Source organism: Rhagoletis zephyria, unplaced genomic scaffold, assembly GCF_001687245.7.
Source record: "Rhagoletis zephyria isolate East Lansing unplaced genomic scaffold, Rhagoletis_zephyria_1.1 Rzeph_scaffold_00347, whole genome shotgun sequence".
NCBI classification, from domain to species: Eukaryota; Metazoa; Arthropoda; class Insecta; order Diptera; family Tephritidae; genus Rhagoletis; species Rhagoletis zephyria.
Window position 1 is genome coordinate 282,948 of NW_016157431.1, and position 18,692 is coordinate 301,639.

The window sequence follows — 18,692 nt, forward strand, 5'->3', positions numbered from 1 at the left end:
GTTGAAAATTATTGAAATCGGACTAAAATAACGGCCGCTTCTCATATAACGGTAAATTTCAGAAATGCTTGAAACTTCAATATTTCGAAATTGAAGGACGCTAATTTACTCAAAATTGATACACCCCGGCTTACCATCTAGCGGAAGGTTTCGGAAAGGTGAAAAAACATATATTTAATACTTGCGCCGGGTATTTAATGTTCGGCTCCGCCCGAACTTAGACTTTCTTACTTGTATTATACTAAAATTGAAATAGAAAGCTCGAAATTTTTACGAAAGTTTGTACATTTTTTTAATGTTGTTCACAGATCTAAACTTATTTTCATACAGTTTTTGTTAAGGAATTGACTATATTTTTATAAACAAATAATTATAATTAAAAAATAATAAAATAAATAGTCAAATCTAGTCAATATATGAGTGTCGTGAAGTTATGATATTTAAGAACATAAAGAATTAACGATGACACTGTTTCTAACTATATGAAGCTGATTTCGACATTTTGTTTTCATAAGATTTAGTATCGAAAATATTCTTTCAAAACTTGCCTAGGAATGTGAGGTTGATAGCACACCTTTTGCTATGTTATAATGGTTCGTTCAAAACCTTTTTTCAAAACTTACAAAGGCAAAAACGAGAAGGCGAAGACAAAAAGATAAAAAAAAATCTCGCCGTGAATTTTCAGAGCAACGTATATATTTATAGTATTCGTCACAAAATTCTACTATAAAGTACTGCGTAGTAAACGAATTTGTATCAAAAAAGTACAATTGTACTAAAAATGCCAACACTGATGTAGCACAAAGCAGAACACAAATAATATTAAACTCATTCAAATTATTTTCAACCTCTCACTCGACCAAAGGAGTAAAATCCAGCTGGGTAGACTATACTCGATAGACACGGTGGAGAGAATACAGAGGTGGCGCCGATGACGATACCGCTACTCGGCTCTCAGTGATTTTGACAGAATCAGCTGTTTTGGTGACGTCATAGTAGAGAAGACAGCAGTAGTGATGTGCTGAGTCAATACTTTTAAGTACCCAATACTCTCGATACTCGGTACCGAAACATTTAGGTTTCGAATAAAAGCGCACATAGGCCAAAAATATGGAAAAAACGCCTAACAAAACCCGAATGTAAGAGCCAATAGAGCTTTTTTACTGATTCAAATGAAAGATGTATATATGTCGGTTCGATGCCATAATACAGAGAAACCCTTACTTGTTTGAAGCATTTTTGTTCCAGCTGAATCGGACGATATCATTTTTGTAGGCCTGGGACAGATTCTGTAACCAGTTAACGACAATTTTCGAATCGGTATCGGTTTTGTCGACGTTTGATATCAAATATTTGTAAGTCAACAAGTGCGATATCGATCCGAAACTTGTCGCTAACTGGCTACAGAATCTCTCCCCTGAAAGGCTTCTTCATCCGTCAAAGTATTTTTCTTGAACCTTGGATCGACTAAGGTTAAAACTGATTAAATAATATTTTTCTGTGGCGATAAGTTCAAGTGTTTTAGCCGATATCATATAAATTAGTAATGAAAGTTTTTTCTAAACCTGAAATGCATATAATGGCGAGGGTTTAATGTAAATAATCGGTATCGGATACCGAAAAGGAAGTATAGGGTACCGAAATCTTTTTTAAGTATTGGGTACCGAGTATTGGGGACAATTCAGCACATCACTAGTCGCCCTCATTCTCGCCGCTCTCAGTTGTCAACTCTACGATGACGTCACGCTAAAATTACTCTCACGAATTCTGCTGCAATCGGCGCAATCTTGTATTCTATCATTCTTGCTCGATAGAGACAAAAATTGCCGCCACAAATAAGAGTTAAAGCTCAGTTAGTCTAGACTTAACTTAAATTAACTTACCGTAAGAAATCATCAATGATTACTCAACACGTCAACTTAAGCCAAGAGCGGAAATATTTTGTTTTTGTATTTTCTTTTTCAGCTGTTTAACAGTTCGCCGCCTTAAATGCCACATCAAAAAAATTCATGCAAACAACAATGTTTGCTTTCATTTATTTTCAAGAAATACAAAAACGAGAGTCTGGCAAGCCTGATTCTCTCACCGCTCTCAATTTCCGTAAGACCGTAACTTAAGAACCTAAAATCTACAGGTTATTAAGTTTCTTACGCTAAGTTAAGTTTTAACTAACCGCCAACACAGTTTCTCATATAACAGGTTGGCCGAAATATTTAGTTAAGTTACGTTACGGAAATTAAGTCTAGACTAACTGAGCTTTTAGTATATTTTGAGTGTGTTCTTGTTTTGGTGGAAATTACTCTTAGTCATTTTTTGAATTAGTGTAAGTACTCATTTGCACTAATTGTTATGGATCATGAACAGAGATGGGCACTATCACAAACAAGCGTGAGCTAAAAGTGAAAATATATTAGTGTGTCTAATTCAGCGGTGCCCAAAGTTTTCAAATGGGTTAACATGGACGTAGGGTTAACGGGATAACGGCATTGGTTAGAAATTATTGGATTGGGTAATTAGTTAGCAAAAAATTAGTTATAAACTATCTTATCGTATTTTTCATACCAAAATAAATTATCGTGAAAATTTTGTTTATTTTGAAGAATTTTTTTATTTACATTTTTTTTATTTATTTACTTGAAAGTATTCCTCGAGCCAAAAATTTTGCGCCATAAATGATTTTTTTTTTTGATGATTATAACATGTGTTATGACCAATTCCGCTAGCGAAATTGTTACGCTAGCAGACATGGAGTTAACGGGATAACGGCATTGGTTAGAAATTTTTGTATTTGGTAATTAATTAGCAAAAAATTAGTTAAAAATTATCCGACTATTTTTTTTAAATTCCGCTGCATTTGCCCCGCTAGTGAAACGGACCCGAAAAACTGCCACTGCCGCTGCGCTATTGTATTTTGGGCTTAAGTCTATTTGGTCGCCAAATACAGCGCATAGCTACGCGAAAATTCTGTACATCAGTGCCGATGAAACACGAGCTCACAAAAGCAAAAGAGATGTGTCTGAGCGACGTGACTGCGCTTTACCAAATACATACGCACATAAACACATTTGAGCGATCACCAGTAAAAGTCACAAAAATTTATTGTAAATATTAGTGTTAGTTGAAGAGCTGAATGTGCTGTCAAATTGGGCAATTTCAATACTCAACTTCAAACTGAAACTGTAGCGGTTTACACAACCATCTCCATTTTAATTTCGATGACAGTTTTTTATTTGTTCTGTATTTTTCTTTTTTTGTATATTTCTTTTGTATTTTGCTGAAATCGACAGGTCGCGACCTCTAAATGACCTTTAAAAAATCTATACAAATAGGCAATAATATTTCTCATAAAAACGAATAAAATTAGGGGTACCGTCTTGAAATTAAAAAAAAAAACATTTTCGGTGGGCACCTTGAGGTACACGGCTGAAGGGTCTTACATACTACCCAGAATTTCAGGAGCTAAAATATTTTCCGAAAAGTCTTTCTGTTTTCGCTACCCAAATAAGAGCATGAGCGCATTGTAGGATATGTAGAAATTTCGTAATAGTCGTAAAGCAAGCATTCAAGACCTCGCTAAAGGCGCCAAACATTTTTCGAAGTTACGTAACAGTCAAGAGAAATTTGTTCTTTTATGATTAAAACAAAAAAATCAAAACTTGTGCGTTTCATACAGCACATTATCATCAATAATTCAGCTCTACGGATTGTGCTACAAAACCACATTTCTTATAATATCAGAAATTACTTCAAAATAATGCAATACCAGAACCACAGCAATTGTACTTATAAGAAATATGTATATTGGCACCATATGCACTTGTATCTTCATTTGGATTTGGATGATAAGTGTCCTGGTTAATGGGCTCACGCATATGGCAACCATAAATTACGGCGATTGGTAGAAGTCTTATTGATAATTTTGGCATAATATTAAGAGTTTTATCCTGCGGAATCTCGGTTAATGTTAGAACGTTTAAGGAGCTGCTAAATATTACTAGAAACTCATATTTAATACAATATAGCTGTATTACATGCCAAGTACGGTTCATATGGTTTTAGTAGTTACATGGGTGTGATGTTTTGGACCACTTAAACTTGTCAGTAGGTTATAAGAAATTAAAAAACGTTTTAAGATTTTCATTATTTATTACTAGCCAATGCCCGTTTGCTTCTCGGTTCCTAATAAGAACTTTGGCGTTGCCCAATGCAAAAGAGCGTTTAAAAGCAAAAATAGTCTTTAAAGTCAAAATATTTAGTTTACGTTGAAACCACTAAAGCGCAGTTTTCTAGTGTGTTTTCGAACTGGCTGCCGAGATAGGTCAATCTTCCACTCAGCTATCGATATGGAATACTTATCCCTTTCGATGTCATGAGCCTTACTGATGGTCTTATTTCCACCTGTGAGATCTCTGCCAAGCATGCGTAATATTTTTCTATGATCTTGCAACTACAACACTGGTCCGATGCGTAAACCAATAAGAATTCTTAAGAGGAAACTCCAGAGCCCAGATGTGCGTTTTCTGTTGTATGAGGGTCAAGAATCCTCACAGTCCCACGGATGAAAAGTTTTCCTTACATTAGCTAAATGAGTCGTGTGATCTCTTGAATATCATTCAAATGAAACAGCGCCATCCATTGGGTCGATTTTCTGCAAAACCATTGCTTACCATCAAATTAATACATATTATGAATTTTAACCTCGACTCCAGTGGCACTCAGCGGGTCAAAAGAATTTTTCATCATACATATACAAAGCTCTCATTTAAAATTTGAACGAAATCTGTCAATAAATATGACTTGTATAAATAACTCTACTCCAGCGCCACGTAGCGAGTTTTCTAGTAGCATGTAATAAGACCATATATGTAAAGTATAACCTCCGATAATTTGACGGAACTCTATTCAGTGGTTTTTGAGTTTACTCCGAACAACGAAAACGGCTATCATTTTGTGTACATAGGTATGTAGTCTATAACGAATCTCATAAAACCCAAAGCTTCAATCTTTGTGCTCAATTAAAAAAAAAATACTCACAAATTTTACCTTTTACCAAAAATTAAAAACAAAGTCACAATAATTCAGTGGGATTTAGAAATCTAGGAGCAAATGGTTCCCAATCGTGTGGTACTTGCGCGTTTACGTAAATGTATATAGATGCAGCGTTTCCAATAATTACCACTTTTCGCCATAAGTACGGTATTAATAGCATATGTAGCTGTGTCGAATTTCAGGACGTTAGAGTAAGCGGTTCCAGAGATAAGCTATATCAGAAGTTCAGTTTGTATGGGAGGTGCCACGCACCCTTTTCCAATGCCTACCAGTTTTCGCCATAAGTAGAGTATTTGCAATTTATGCTTCCATGCTAAGTTTAAGTTCCCCAGCGTAATTGGCTTTAGAGATGTAATGGTTTTTTACTTTTTAGTCTGTATAAGAATTTTACGAATATCCTGACCCCAGCGCCACATACCGAGTAAATTTTTCGAGACCAGTGCGGTGCTAACTCTAAATATAAACAAAGAAGCTCTGGGAAAAGTTAATACATTCAAATACCTAAAAATAAAGATCGATGATTAACTGAAAAAAATGGGTTCTACATTTTCAGTTAGACCTCTAGCAATATGCACATCGGTGAAAACATAAGATTTTGCGTGATGCGCTTACAAACATACAGACATACAGACCAAAATTCTAACAATTGTTGATTTGGCTTCCGTTGATCTAATAAACCCTATATTAATTTTTCTTTAATATCTATTATGTACAGATATCGGCATGTTAGAATTTTATTATTCTCAAATACTTTCGTTTGATACCCATATGGCAACATTTAGGTTGTCTTAGCAATTTAACTGAATTAAATTGTTTAAATAGGTTCAAAAATATTTTCGAAAGTAAGCTTCTTAAGCCTCTTTAGTTTGATATCCGTATTGTAATATTTCATTTATTTTACCAATTTAAACGAATACAATTTGTCAAACAGGTGACAGACCCCTTAAAAATATTTTCGGCATAAAAATTTCCTAAACTCTTTAGTTTGATGCCAATAATGCAATAATTTAATTTATCTTATCAATTAAACTAAATGAAAGTTTTCAAACAGGTTGCAACCTTCCACCGAAATATTTTCAGCTGTGAGCCTTTGTAAACCTCTTATCAATTTACTTAAACTGAAATTTTCAAACAGGTGGCAACTCTCTAATTTTTTCCTTCTATATTGTAAGTTGGACCTCTAGCGATACATCAATGAAAACTGAATTCGATTCCATGCATTAGTTTTCGAGTGATGCGCGCACAAATATACAGACAGACATACAGACAGACAAAAATTTTTAAAATTGTTAATTTGGTTTCTGCTCTAATAAAAACCCTCATATTAATTTTTCTTTAATATCTGTAACTTACTGACATCGGCATGTTACAATTTTATTATAAGTATAGATATACATAGATTTCATTTATTTTATCAATTTAATTCAATCAAATTTTTCAAACAGGTGCTAACTCTCCTCCAAAAATATTTTCGGCAATAAAATTTCCTAAACATCTTCAGTTTGATACCCATATTACAATCTTCAATTTATCTTATTTATTTAATTTAATTAAAAGTTTAAAACAGGTGCCAATCCTCAAAAAATATTTTCCGCTGTAAGGCTTCTAAAATCTCTTTCTTTTGACGGCCATATTGCCCATATTGCCTTATTCACCTTTTCTTATCAATTTACTTAACCTGCAATTTTCAAACAGGTGGCAACTCTTAAATTTTTTTCTTTCTATATTTTAAGTTAGACCTCTACCCATACATCGGTGAAAACTGTATTCAATTCCGTGCATTAGTTTTCGAGTGATGCGCGTGCAAACATATAGACAGACAGACAAAAATTCTAAAAATGGTTGATTTGGCTTCTGTGGCTCTAATAAAGATCCCAAACATTAATTTTTTTTAAATATCTTTAATGTACAGACATCGGCCTGATACAATTTTATTATATTTATAGATTATTTTATTCTATTGTGTTTATCCGAAGAAGCCTTAGAAGCCAGTCATAAAAATATAAGGAAAGTGCGATTTTCCCATACAAGAAGACGGGATATTTAATGGCTCATTTCCCTGCAAACCATTTTTTCAGAGTATTCTGCATTGTAACGACATTTTAAAGAATTCGTTAAGATTTAATTTGATTTTTTGCCGAATTTTCTAAAATGAAATAAATTACGCACACTTCCATTCTTTTACGAAATTCCGGAAGAAAATCTGTGAATCAACGAAAATAATGGTGCTATGTGAAGAATATATTTCAGAATTTTTCCAGAATTTTTTTAATTTTTCGTACAGAAATTTCTTTACGAGTTCGTGTCAACCGCTTCATATAATTTTCTTTGAAAATTCGTAAAAAAATCGTTACAGAGAGATACTCCTAACGATTTCCTTAAGATTTCGGGAACTTTGGTTTGCAGGGTTGTTATTAATGTCGGATGCGGAACTATCATCAGTTAGGTCTACAAAAAAAAAATGTGAATTTGAAGAAACTGAGAGATACATATAAAAAGATTGAGCAAGTTTAGAAAAACTTCTATTTATGATCCTTTTTAAAGAAAATATTAAATTATAAATTTTTTCAATAACTTAAATTCATAAGGGAGGTAGTCATTTCCTGATACCACATGAAACAAAATTTGTCAAGGGTTAAAAAGTTTATTTTTAGTTTTTAGTACATTCTGGTCACCAATGTAGCTAAAATCTAGTTTTTACGAAAAAGGATATAGGGAGGTTGTCATGTCCTTGCATCGAACAGAACGAAATTTGCCACAGAGCTTAAGGACAGACAGCTACCAATTTTCGCTTTATTCTGTTTATAATTGTTGCGAAAATTAAACTTTTAAAATTAAGGATGTATGTAAGGATATAATTTTACAACAGTTACCAATTGTAGCCAAAATTAAACATTTAAAATTAAAGAATTATGGGAGGTAGTCATGTCTTTGCACCGATTTTGCCAAAACTTCGATTTTTTTTTAATTTACATATTTTGAACCAGCACTCCAAATTTCATTTTTCTTCGACAACTCCTCTAATTTTGCCGATTCACTGTATGGGGGCGAAGCACTGTGCGACGCTCGCTTTTTCGTGCTATTTGGCTGTGCACCTGAATCCTTTATTAGCAATAAAAATGTAAAAACAAAACATGTTCAGTTGTACTTTCGGTTTGGCGCTTTTGCATTTGTTTCTTAGAAATGACTAACTTACACAAAATTATTGTATTATATTGACAACTGTCCGATCTTTGTTGATGCCACTCGTTTCAATAGTACGAAAAATACCCTCATTTGCATGTATAATTTGCATGAATATAAAATTCTTGGTTATGATATAAATTTTACTTACCTCCACCGATACACCTGGCAGTAGAAATGTTTGTGCGGGTGGCATGTCTCGTGGCACATATCGATAGAACTCGTTACCATCCTTGTACCACTTCACCGAGTACAGCGACTCACCATCCAAGTCGTAAAGGCATTCGAGTAGTGCTGATGAGCCCTTAACCACGTAATTTGGTATTCTCACCTCAACCAGTCGCAAACTTTGGGTGCAATCTATAAATGAATCGCGCGAAGAGTTGCAAAAGCAAAAAAGGATGAGTAAAGGACTAGAAAGGTTTTGCAAGGGCTGAAAGATGAAAGCTCAAAGTTCACTTGAAAATATGTTTATTTTAGATGCGGTGGCGAAAATGTAAAAATTATGTTTCCCCGTTTGGGAAACAGTAAAAAAATATGTTTTGATCCGCGGCCTCGCGGATTAATTAAAACACGAATTGAGTTAGTTCCAAACTTGCAAAAAGACTGCTCTTTATTTTCAATCTTAGCTTATTTATAGCATTTACAATATTTATTTAACAATTAATTTCACAATAAGGCGTTGGCATTGCATCATGCTATGATGAAATGCTAATGTCTTGGACAAAGAAGTTATTTGACACCCTTGAATGGAATTTTACATTCTGAGCGGAAAAAATATATCAAATTTCAATTTTTGACAAAGAAATCAAATGAGTCATCAATTATGCAGCTGCATAATTGCTGAGTTTGCAAAATTGCATTATGAATCCGCAAGATACAAATTAATAAGAAATATGGTTTATATTTACTACTGTGCCGCTATGTGTGGTCTGCCGTTAACTCCCCCCTATCTAAGATGAATCGTACCCGATTCTTCATTATTTTCTGTTAATTTTTCTATTTGATCCAATATAACTTTGTATGTATTTTCTTGAATTTCTATATTTTCGTTTTGATTGGCAGTTTTATGCGGTTTTTTGAATTTAATGTAAATGTCAATTACTAAAATTATGACAATATACAAAATGGATAAATGAGTTTTGACATTTTTATCTTCTTTGGCTAATATATTTATGTTTTCCAATTTGCGTTGTTTATTGGTTGTTTCTATATATTCCAAAATTTCAAAGTTATTTGCATAATCATTTTTTAAATAATTCTAAATCTTTGCTTCAATATTTTCATAGGTTTTGTTATTAATTACAGTATCATTTTCAAATGTTACTAAATATGTTCCTGGTAAAGTTTGCTTTTCTACAATATTTTCTCCTGAAATCAATATTGCTCCTTGTTTTATAATTTCAATTGGAACATTTCTTTCTTTTATTTTTGTACATTTTCCTTGTTTTTTATTTAAATTTTTGATAAACATGTACTTTGCTTGTACAGTTTACAATATGTTTTTAAAATTTCTGTTTTACAATCTTTTACATTGAGGAACTTGTTGTTACAATTGGTTACATTTTTAACAATAATAAGCCTACCATCTAATTGTGCAATAGCTCTAACTTCGTAATATTTACATGCTAACTTAATTTTTTGATATTTTATATATAGTACAATTATATAATTTTTTTGGGCTATTTTAAATTTTTAAATATCCATTAGGTCTGTATGGTCATTGTACCGTGCTGGTAATATGTTATATTTTTTAATTCGTCAAAGTGCAAAATAGTAGGGTTCAAAATTCCTACTTTACCAAAAGTTATTGTATTTATCATGTTTTGTAGTTTATGTATAATATNTTTTTCTTGAGAGCTGGATTGTAAGCTTTAAGATATAGTTCGTATTTGAGGTTATTGGCTTTATTTTACATTTATTTATTTATTTATTTATTTAAGTACTCTAACACAACAACCACAGGTTATATTTCAGTGTTAGATACTGAGAATATTACAATAAAACATAACGATATTAAAATATATAAAATTTGAACTTAACATCTAAAACTTATACAATTATTCATAAACTGTAAGATTGAAGTGAATAAAGAAAAATACAGTTGAGGGATTCACTGCGATGTCGTAAGTATCGTATTGTTTTATGTCGTAAACTTAAAAGCTTAAATAAATGTTTAGAGAACTTGAAACCACAACCAACTATTTTTTAACACTGCGAAAATACACAATATGACTTGGATGGTACTTTGCAAACCCCTTTACCATGTTTTTTAGGCGTTTAAAGTTTACGACATACAACAGCACGAGACTTACGACACTGTTGTGAATACCCCAAGTAATTTAGAAAAATTTAGTAATTTAGAGTTGAGGTGACTGACGCGAGTTAAATAGTTACAACTTTTGTTAGTCAGCATAGTGTCTAAGTAATGCTATTTTAAAGTGCAATGTGTCCTTAATAGACCTGAGTTTAAGTGGTAATTTGTTCCATAGGCGAACAGTATAGACAAAAAACTGACGCTCAGATATGAAAGATTTGAATTTCAGGTGCAAAAGCTGTTGTAATCGTGACGATTGAGTAATTTGAAGACGATTTTTGAGATGCGGATGCTCCTCTGAGAATAAAATTTTCTGAAGCATTGTAAGGCACTTGAGTTTCAGCATATCGTCGAGTGATATTGAAGTTATCTTTCGAGCCGATTGAGAGATGTGGTCATCAGTGTCGCCAGGTCTTCGGCATGAGAAAACATCCCTCTTGGTCTGAAAAAACCTCATCTCCTACCCAAAAACGTCTTTTTCAAATGAATGTACAAAAAATTCGTCTTATTAAACTTTTATTGCATACAAAGGTACATAGATATGTACCTAAGGTATATTAAAATGTCATTTCGACACAGCACATTTAAAATTCATTGTAAACTTGGTTGAGATCGTTAATATAAACATCATTTTATACATATACTTGTGACCAGCTGATTAAGTCAACAGCATTTCGATCGATTTTGGCTGTTTCTCTTTTGTTTATTTAATGTTTACTATTTTTCCATAAAAGCCAATCTCATTATATAACAAACAAAATATAAATCCACATTTCAAACTTTGTGCAAAAGTTATAAAAAATCTGTAAAGTTTCAGCTAGATTTTCAACTTTTTANTATTTTTCCATAAAAGCCAAGCTCATTATATAACAAACAAAATATAAATCCACATTTCAAACTTTGTGCAAAAGTTATAAAAAATCTGTAAAGTTTCAGCTAGATTTTCAACTTTTTAATCCGATTTTTTAGAATTTTTTTGAGTATGCAGTTTGATGGCGCATTAAATTTCATGGCAATACTGTGCAAGTTTGAATGGGTTAATAATCGCATTGATTTTTAATAGTTTTTTTTTTCTTGTAGGCATTTGGTTAGGGGGTCGGTTGTCGAAAATGCTAAATTACGTTCTGCTAAGAAGGAGCATAGCAATATTTCAGCCTTTTTTGCGCTCGTTACATTTTCAATGAAGTCTTAAAAAATTCGCCTAGTTTTTTCTGACTTTTTATGCCGCTACAGCTTTTTTGATGCTTTTGCGAGCGTGCGTGTTGCAATATATCAGCTTTTCCTGATTTGGCTTTTAATGTGCCTATTGCAAACATTACAATAAGCCTCGTAACCTCAAGTGTTTACACAACCAACCTTTGAACACGGGATCCTTAGTCCAAGATCAAAAAAAAAGTGCGCGTACGCTTGGTTTGCATCATATTTAAGTCATATGTGTCCAAAGAATAAATATCTTTTGAAGCAGCTGCTGCAAAACACAGCTTGTAAAGATTTTTTAAGAAAGTAATTCAAAATCAGATCTACTTACAAGACCCTTATAGTCAAAAAGAAAAATTACTGGGAAGTTAAAAAACATAATTTTTTACACAAAAAACGTCCAAACGTCAACGGGATACAAAAAACGTCCAAATGACGTTAAAAACGTCAACCTGGCAACGCTGGTGGTCATACCGTTTTTTGCTAAATATATACCTGGCCATGTTATTATAAAGCACGTTGAGTTTTTTATTGAATTGACTATCGCTGTTAGCATAGAGTTCGCAACCGTACAACAGCGTTGGTAGCAAGTAAGATTTCGCGATTAACATTCTAGTGGGCATTGGCGTTAGGCGTTGTGTTGACCATAAATACCTTAGCGTAGCGTATACTCGTATACCAATTGTGCTATAGACATGATTAACCCATGTTAGTGTTCTATTAAATAGTACGCCCAGGTTCTTAGCTACATCAACATATGGTATCACAGTTCTGCTCAACGAAACTGTATCATAAACGTTGAGGTCAAAATGTTTTTTAAAAATAGCAATACATTGGGATTTTTTTTGGATTTAAGACCAAGCCATTGTTACTTGCCCACTCGTGAACGAGGTCTAAATCACTATTAAGGTTCTGTATGCATAGGTTTAATGAGTGAAGTGGGCAGCTCAAATATAATTGCACATCATCAGCGTACATTTGAATTTTATTGTGCTTTAATACCTTCGGCAGATCGTTGATGTACAAAACAAACAGTAAGGGGCCGAGAATCGACTCTTGAGGAACTCCTTTAGATATGGAAAGAAAACTTGACATTGCATTGCCTATGTTGACTGCTTGCGATCGGCCGAAAAGATATGAGCTAATTAGGTTTAGAGCCGAAGATGAGAATTGAAATAAATTCTTTAATTTAAGACACAGTAGTTTGTGATTTACTGTATCAAAAGCTTTGGAGTGGTCAAGAACAGTAAGCAAAGAGGTTACGCGATTATTGTCCATATTTATTCTAATGTCATCTGAAACGGTAAGAAGCGCAGTGGTACAGCTTTTCTTATGCCTGAAGCCAGATTGGTACGCGCTAACCAGGGAATTTTTAGATATAAACGAGTCAATCTGCTGATGCATTATGAGCGCTAAGACTTTAGATAGATATGGGAGAATCGCAATAGGTCTGTAGTCACCATTTGATTTCAGAATGGGTACTATTTTGGCTTTTTTCCATCAGTTCGGGAATATAGCTGATGTAAGAATGTTATTTATTGCGCAGGTAATATATGGAAGAAGTTTCGGGGGCAAACATTTGAAAAACTTCGGATGAATGTCATCCAAACCAGCGGCGTTAGATTTTATAGATAGTACTGACTGGACAACGTCACACTCATTAACACAATTAAAGCTGAAGTTTGACAGCGACCTTTTCAAGAGTATTCGAGGAGTCAAGGAACTGCTTATTAAATCATTTACATTTACAACATCAAGGATTTGTGCCCTTTCTTTTCCGATCCCTATTTCGCGAATTCGCTGCCATGTTTGCTTTGACCCAATTGCTGCACTGAATCTTTGGTCGTAATACATAGTTTTTTGGGTTTTTATTGCTTTAATTGTCTCTGTTCGAAGAGTTTTAAAGTCGTTGTAAAGGACATCTGTCCTATAACGCTTCCACTTCTGGTATGCTCGATCTCGTTTTGAAATTAACGTTTTGATATGGCTATTAAACCAAGGACGGCATTTATCCGAAATAGTTGTCGTAACAAGCGGTACAAATTGATTAAAAAGGCTTTTAATATTAGCTTGAATAAAATCAATTTGGTCATTTACTGAAACCATTGTGTATATGGATGCCCAGTTCACAGAGTCGACATACTTCTCAAGGTCTTCATATTGGATATGCGCAAAGTCACGGTAAGAGTAGTACTCTGTTTTGCTTGTCAACTCGAAATCAAAAATGAGGTAAATAAGATCGTGCTTAGAAAAGCTTGAAAGGTCGAGTTGATCATATAGGAGTACTTTGTTCTTATTATTTACAAAAAAGACATCAAGTAGTGAGCTACTGGTATTTGTAAAATTAGTGGGTGTCGAACAGTTGACGGAAAACATCGCTGAGTAGATCAGAATTAAAATCACCGGCTATTACGATATTGTTAAAAGACAACGTAAGTTCTTCCAAATAATCAACAAAGTCAACGAAATTAATGTATTTGTTTGGCCTGTAAACACAACCTAAGAGGATTTTATTTGACTTTGTTGCTATTTGTAAGAATAGATACTCGATGGGGCTACTAACCCCTGATTTACAATGAAGCTTGGATGAAATACTAGATTTTACAAACATGGCAGCCCCACCACCGCGCTCAACTCTATCTGACCTAAATAACACATATCCATTAACAGAAACCGACTCATTATTGTGCCAATAAGGAAACCATGTCTCAGAAACGCATATAATATCAACGCCTGAATGTTCAAAAAGGTACCTGAATACGTCAATTTTTTTGAGTAAACTTTGAGCATTAATATGGCATATTTTCAGCACAAGTTTTTGCTTACCCAAAATTCGTAGCATGCTAAAATTATCGCCTTTGGAACTGCAGAAGCTATTAAGACTCATATAAAATGAGAATGAAAATCAAAAGGCATGGAACATTGCACTTTAAGAGCGTACCGAGAATAAGCTCAAAAAGTAAATTGTAAATAGTCAACATACTGGCAGTCAAGCTGCAAGAGATAGAAAAGAGAAATAAGATACAAAGAGAGAAAGTTTCGAAGGTATGCTTAACAATCATAGTTTGCTTAATAATCAAGAATGATAGAATACAAGATTGCGCCGATCAGAGAGGATTTTTGAGAATAACTTTTGTGTGACGTCACACTGGTGCAATTGCGAGAGCGGAATGCCAAAACGTGAGCAAGAATGGAAGAAGAAGAAAAATGTTGCAAGGAAAACGTAAACAAGTTGCACAAGTGTGACGTAATGCAAACAACGATTCTGTCAAATTCGTTAAGAGAGGAATAGCGGTCCGAGATCGGCGCAACCTTTGTATTCTCTCAATCGTGCTTAATAATCATATTTTCTAACTGCTGTATTATTCGATGCTGTAATCTTTCATTTTTTGACTGCTGCAATTCGCTCTATGTTATCTACACTTGTCACAATTACTGCCTCGCCTTTTGTTTGCACACGAACATAAACATGCACACGAACATAAACATGTCCACGGACGGAGAACACAGAAGTAAGCCGCTTTTGTCTTCTTAGCTCAGTACCAAACTGCAAGACTTCGCGATTTCGCTTTGTCAGGCATTCATGCAAATATATTTTGTCATCTGCACTCTGACCAATATCGCGAAGAGCAATTGGTCGTTTTTTCGTTTTGCAGAACTTCGCAACCGCACTAAATGACGCAGAATGGTCACTAGCAGAGCCAAGCTTAGCGATGATTGGCGCGGCTTTGCTGTTGTCATTATTATTATTGCGGACACGGAAAATTGCACGAACAGGTGGAGTATTTATCTGAACTGCGCGACATAGCTGAGCAAAACATTCAGTCAAGCTCTCGTTTTTTGTGTGTGTGGGGGATTCCTCTTATAATAAGATCTGACGCCACTAAAGCATTCTGACATTCGTCGACTTGTGCACTTAGTACTTCGACATCATTGCGCAGTTGTTGTACTTTTGCGCCTTCTTTCTCTGCTCTTTCAACTCTGGCTTCAATGTGTTTTACAGACTTGTTTAACTTTGCTAAGCCCGCCGTCAACTCACCAATCCTCTGCATAACACGTTCCTCAGATTGAGACAAACGAGCTGTTAGCTCCCAGATGATGCTCTCATTTTGCGCTTATATCTTCGTTTCTAGCCGTGCGAGCCAGCTCGGTGTTGGTGGACTATCACACTTTGCGGCCTTATTCTGCATGTTCGTTATTTGAACGGAGTTGAAGCTGCTTGGCGGGATGATTTAGTTCGTGTTGTCACACTATTAATAATCATTTTTACACAAATCCCTAATCGGTGTATTAGAGTTTATTGAGTCGATTTGTTAAAACCTTCACTTATTTACTGTGTGGAAGTTTATGGCAATATTGGCCGTGAAAAACCACGGAAAATTCTAAGAATACTGCATCATTAAATCAGACACGTCAGCTTGCGAGCACGAAGATTAAAAAAAATGTTTTAGTTATTGTGTCTCCTTTCATATTCTGTACTGTATCAGTTAATTCCGTTATAATTTTAAAAATTTCTGTATTTGTTGTAAACTGTTTATTGTTATTTGAAACTAGCTCATCTAATTTATCATTAATTCTTATAAAATCGTCATGGTCTGGGGTACCTGACCTAGTTCATTAATACCTCTCTTTTGTCTGATAAGTTTTTGTTTTAGTTGTCCTAATAATGTTTCAATTACCAAAATTTCTGACTCAGTTTCTGAATTTCTGATTTCTAGCTCATTAATATTGTTATTATTTTCGTCATAATGAACATTGTTATAAAAATTTGGGTTTTCCTGTTGAAACTAGCTCATCTAATTTATCATTGATTCTTATAAAATCGTCATGGTCTGGGGTACCTGACCTAGTTCATTAATACCTCTCTTTTGTCTGATAAGTTTTTGTTTTAGTTGTCCTAATAATGTTTCAATTACCAAAATTTCTGACTCAGTTTCTGAATTTCTGATTTCTAGCTCATTAATATTGTTATTATTTTCGTCATAATGAACATTGTTATAAAAATTTGGGTTTTCCTGTTGAAACTAGCTCATCTAATTTATCATTGATTCTTATAAAATCGTCATGGTCTGGGGTACCTGACCTAGTTCATTAATACCTCTCTTTTGTCTGATAAGTTTTTGTTTTAGTTGTCCTAATAATGTTTCAATTACCAAAATTTCTGACTCAGTTTCTGAATTTCTGATTTCTAGCTCATTAATATTGTTATTATTTTCGTCATTACATTGTTATAAAAATTTTGTTTTTCCTGTTCTATAATATTTTCAAAATATGTTAAGTTAGTGATGTGAAAAATATCTCCATAGTTTTCGTAAATAGAGACATCTCCATTTTCAATCAAAATATAATCTTGTCGAGTGTAATCTACAATGTCAGCTGTCATTAAGTCGATTAAGGTTTTAATTACGAATATTACCATGTTGGAAACCTATAAATAATTAAGATTTTATATTATCTTGTTCCCTAAATTTTCTTTACTTGTTGTCTCCTATATCTAGCTTTAACCTTATTTAATTCCCCTACAATTTTTCACAAACAATTTCTCCTGGGTGGAATGGAAAACTTATATCAACTTCGGTATGTATTTCACCGATTGTATATTTTTTGTATTCATTCAACTTTGACAAATCGTTATTTTCATGTTCACATTAGTAATACGTTATTTCTCGGCTGGTGCTAAAGGATCTTCCTGTCCTAAAGCAAAATATTTTCCTAATAATATATTGCCAGTAAAATCTTTAGCTGGCTTTATGGAATCTTTATGTTCCTCAATGTCAAATTTTTTATAGACCCATTTTACGGAAGCTTTATGTTCCTCAATTTTTTTTATCGGAAGCTTTATGTTCCTTGATTGTTTATCGGAAGCTTTATGTTCCTTAATTTCTTCATCGGAAGCTTTATGTTCCTTAATTTTTTCATCGAGAGCTTTATGTTCCTTAATTTTTTCATCGGAAGGTTTATGTTCCTTAATACCAATTTTTGTATCGGCTAGTTTTTTGGAAAATTTATGTTCCTTGATGCAATTTTTGTATCGGCTGGTTTTTTGGAATTTATTTGTTCCTTGGTTTTAATTTGTTTAGTAATTTATTAATTACATTTAAATCGCCGGTACATTTATCGGTAGTTACCTTGGAAACTTTCTGTTCCAAAGGATTTATATTTTTTGCATGAATATTAATGTTCATGCTATTTTGGACACATTCGGTATAAATTTTTATTTTGTAAAAAATTGTCTCATTGATTATACCCCAAAAGGAGATCGGATTCCATGTTTTCTATTTCATAAAAAACCTGTTTGCCTCCAAATAGGGTTATCAAATGGTAATATTTAATGATTGAATAACGATTCACGGTGTTTACCTTTTTGTAAATGGCTAATTCGTTCCTATTTTCATATACCCCCTGCCTAATATAACATGAGGTAGCCCCTGTATCGACAAGAGCTTTTAAGTGTTTGCCTAATTTGGCATCGTAGAGGCTGATGTAGGGGAGGACGTCCCCTCTTCCTCTAAAAAATGACTTTCGTTTAAATTGTTTACCCTTTGGGTTTTTTCCTGCTTTCTCTTGGTCGCTTCGGAGTGTGAGCATTTTGGGTTTTAGGGCCGAAATATTTAATGGCTGCAATAGCACTCGTGCTAGCCATATTTGAGTTGTATTTCATGAAACCATTATTTTGTTGCGGTTTGGTAACAATATTATTCCGGAATCTTGATAGCGATGGATCTATATCCATGGGTTATGGTTTAGTCATGTTGTTCCTTAATGGGAACCTCAAGTTATTACTTCAGAATTTTGGTAACCTAGCTCTTATTTTTTCATTTGCAAAATTTTGCGCAAATAATGCTCTCTGATTGTTTGATTCGAGCTCCTGTGCTTTTGCAAAAGCATCAGGCAAATCTTGCGGGTTAAGCGAAAAAATTATATCTCTTAAGGGCGCATTGAGTCC

The 18,692-nt window shown here is 33.8% G+C and overlaps 1 protein-coding gene across 1 annotated transcript in view; it reads right to left on the reverse strand.

Moving 5' to 3' along the window:
• LOC108359144 (uncharacterized) overlaps window positions 1–18,479 on the reverse strand; it is a 252,193-nt gene extending 233,714 nt beyond the window's left edge. Inside the window, exons 1-2 of the mRNA XM_017610843.1 lie at window positions 18,377–18,479; window positions 8,384–8,592 (exon numbers count right to left, since the gene is read on the reverse strand). Coding sequence (XP_017466332.1) covers window positions 8,384–8,592; window positions 18,377–18,479 — 312 coding nt within the window. The remainder of the gene's footprint in view (window positions 1–8,383; window positions 8,593–18,376) is intronic.
• Window positions 18,480–18,692: the final 213 nt, after the last annotated feature.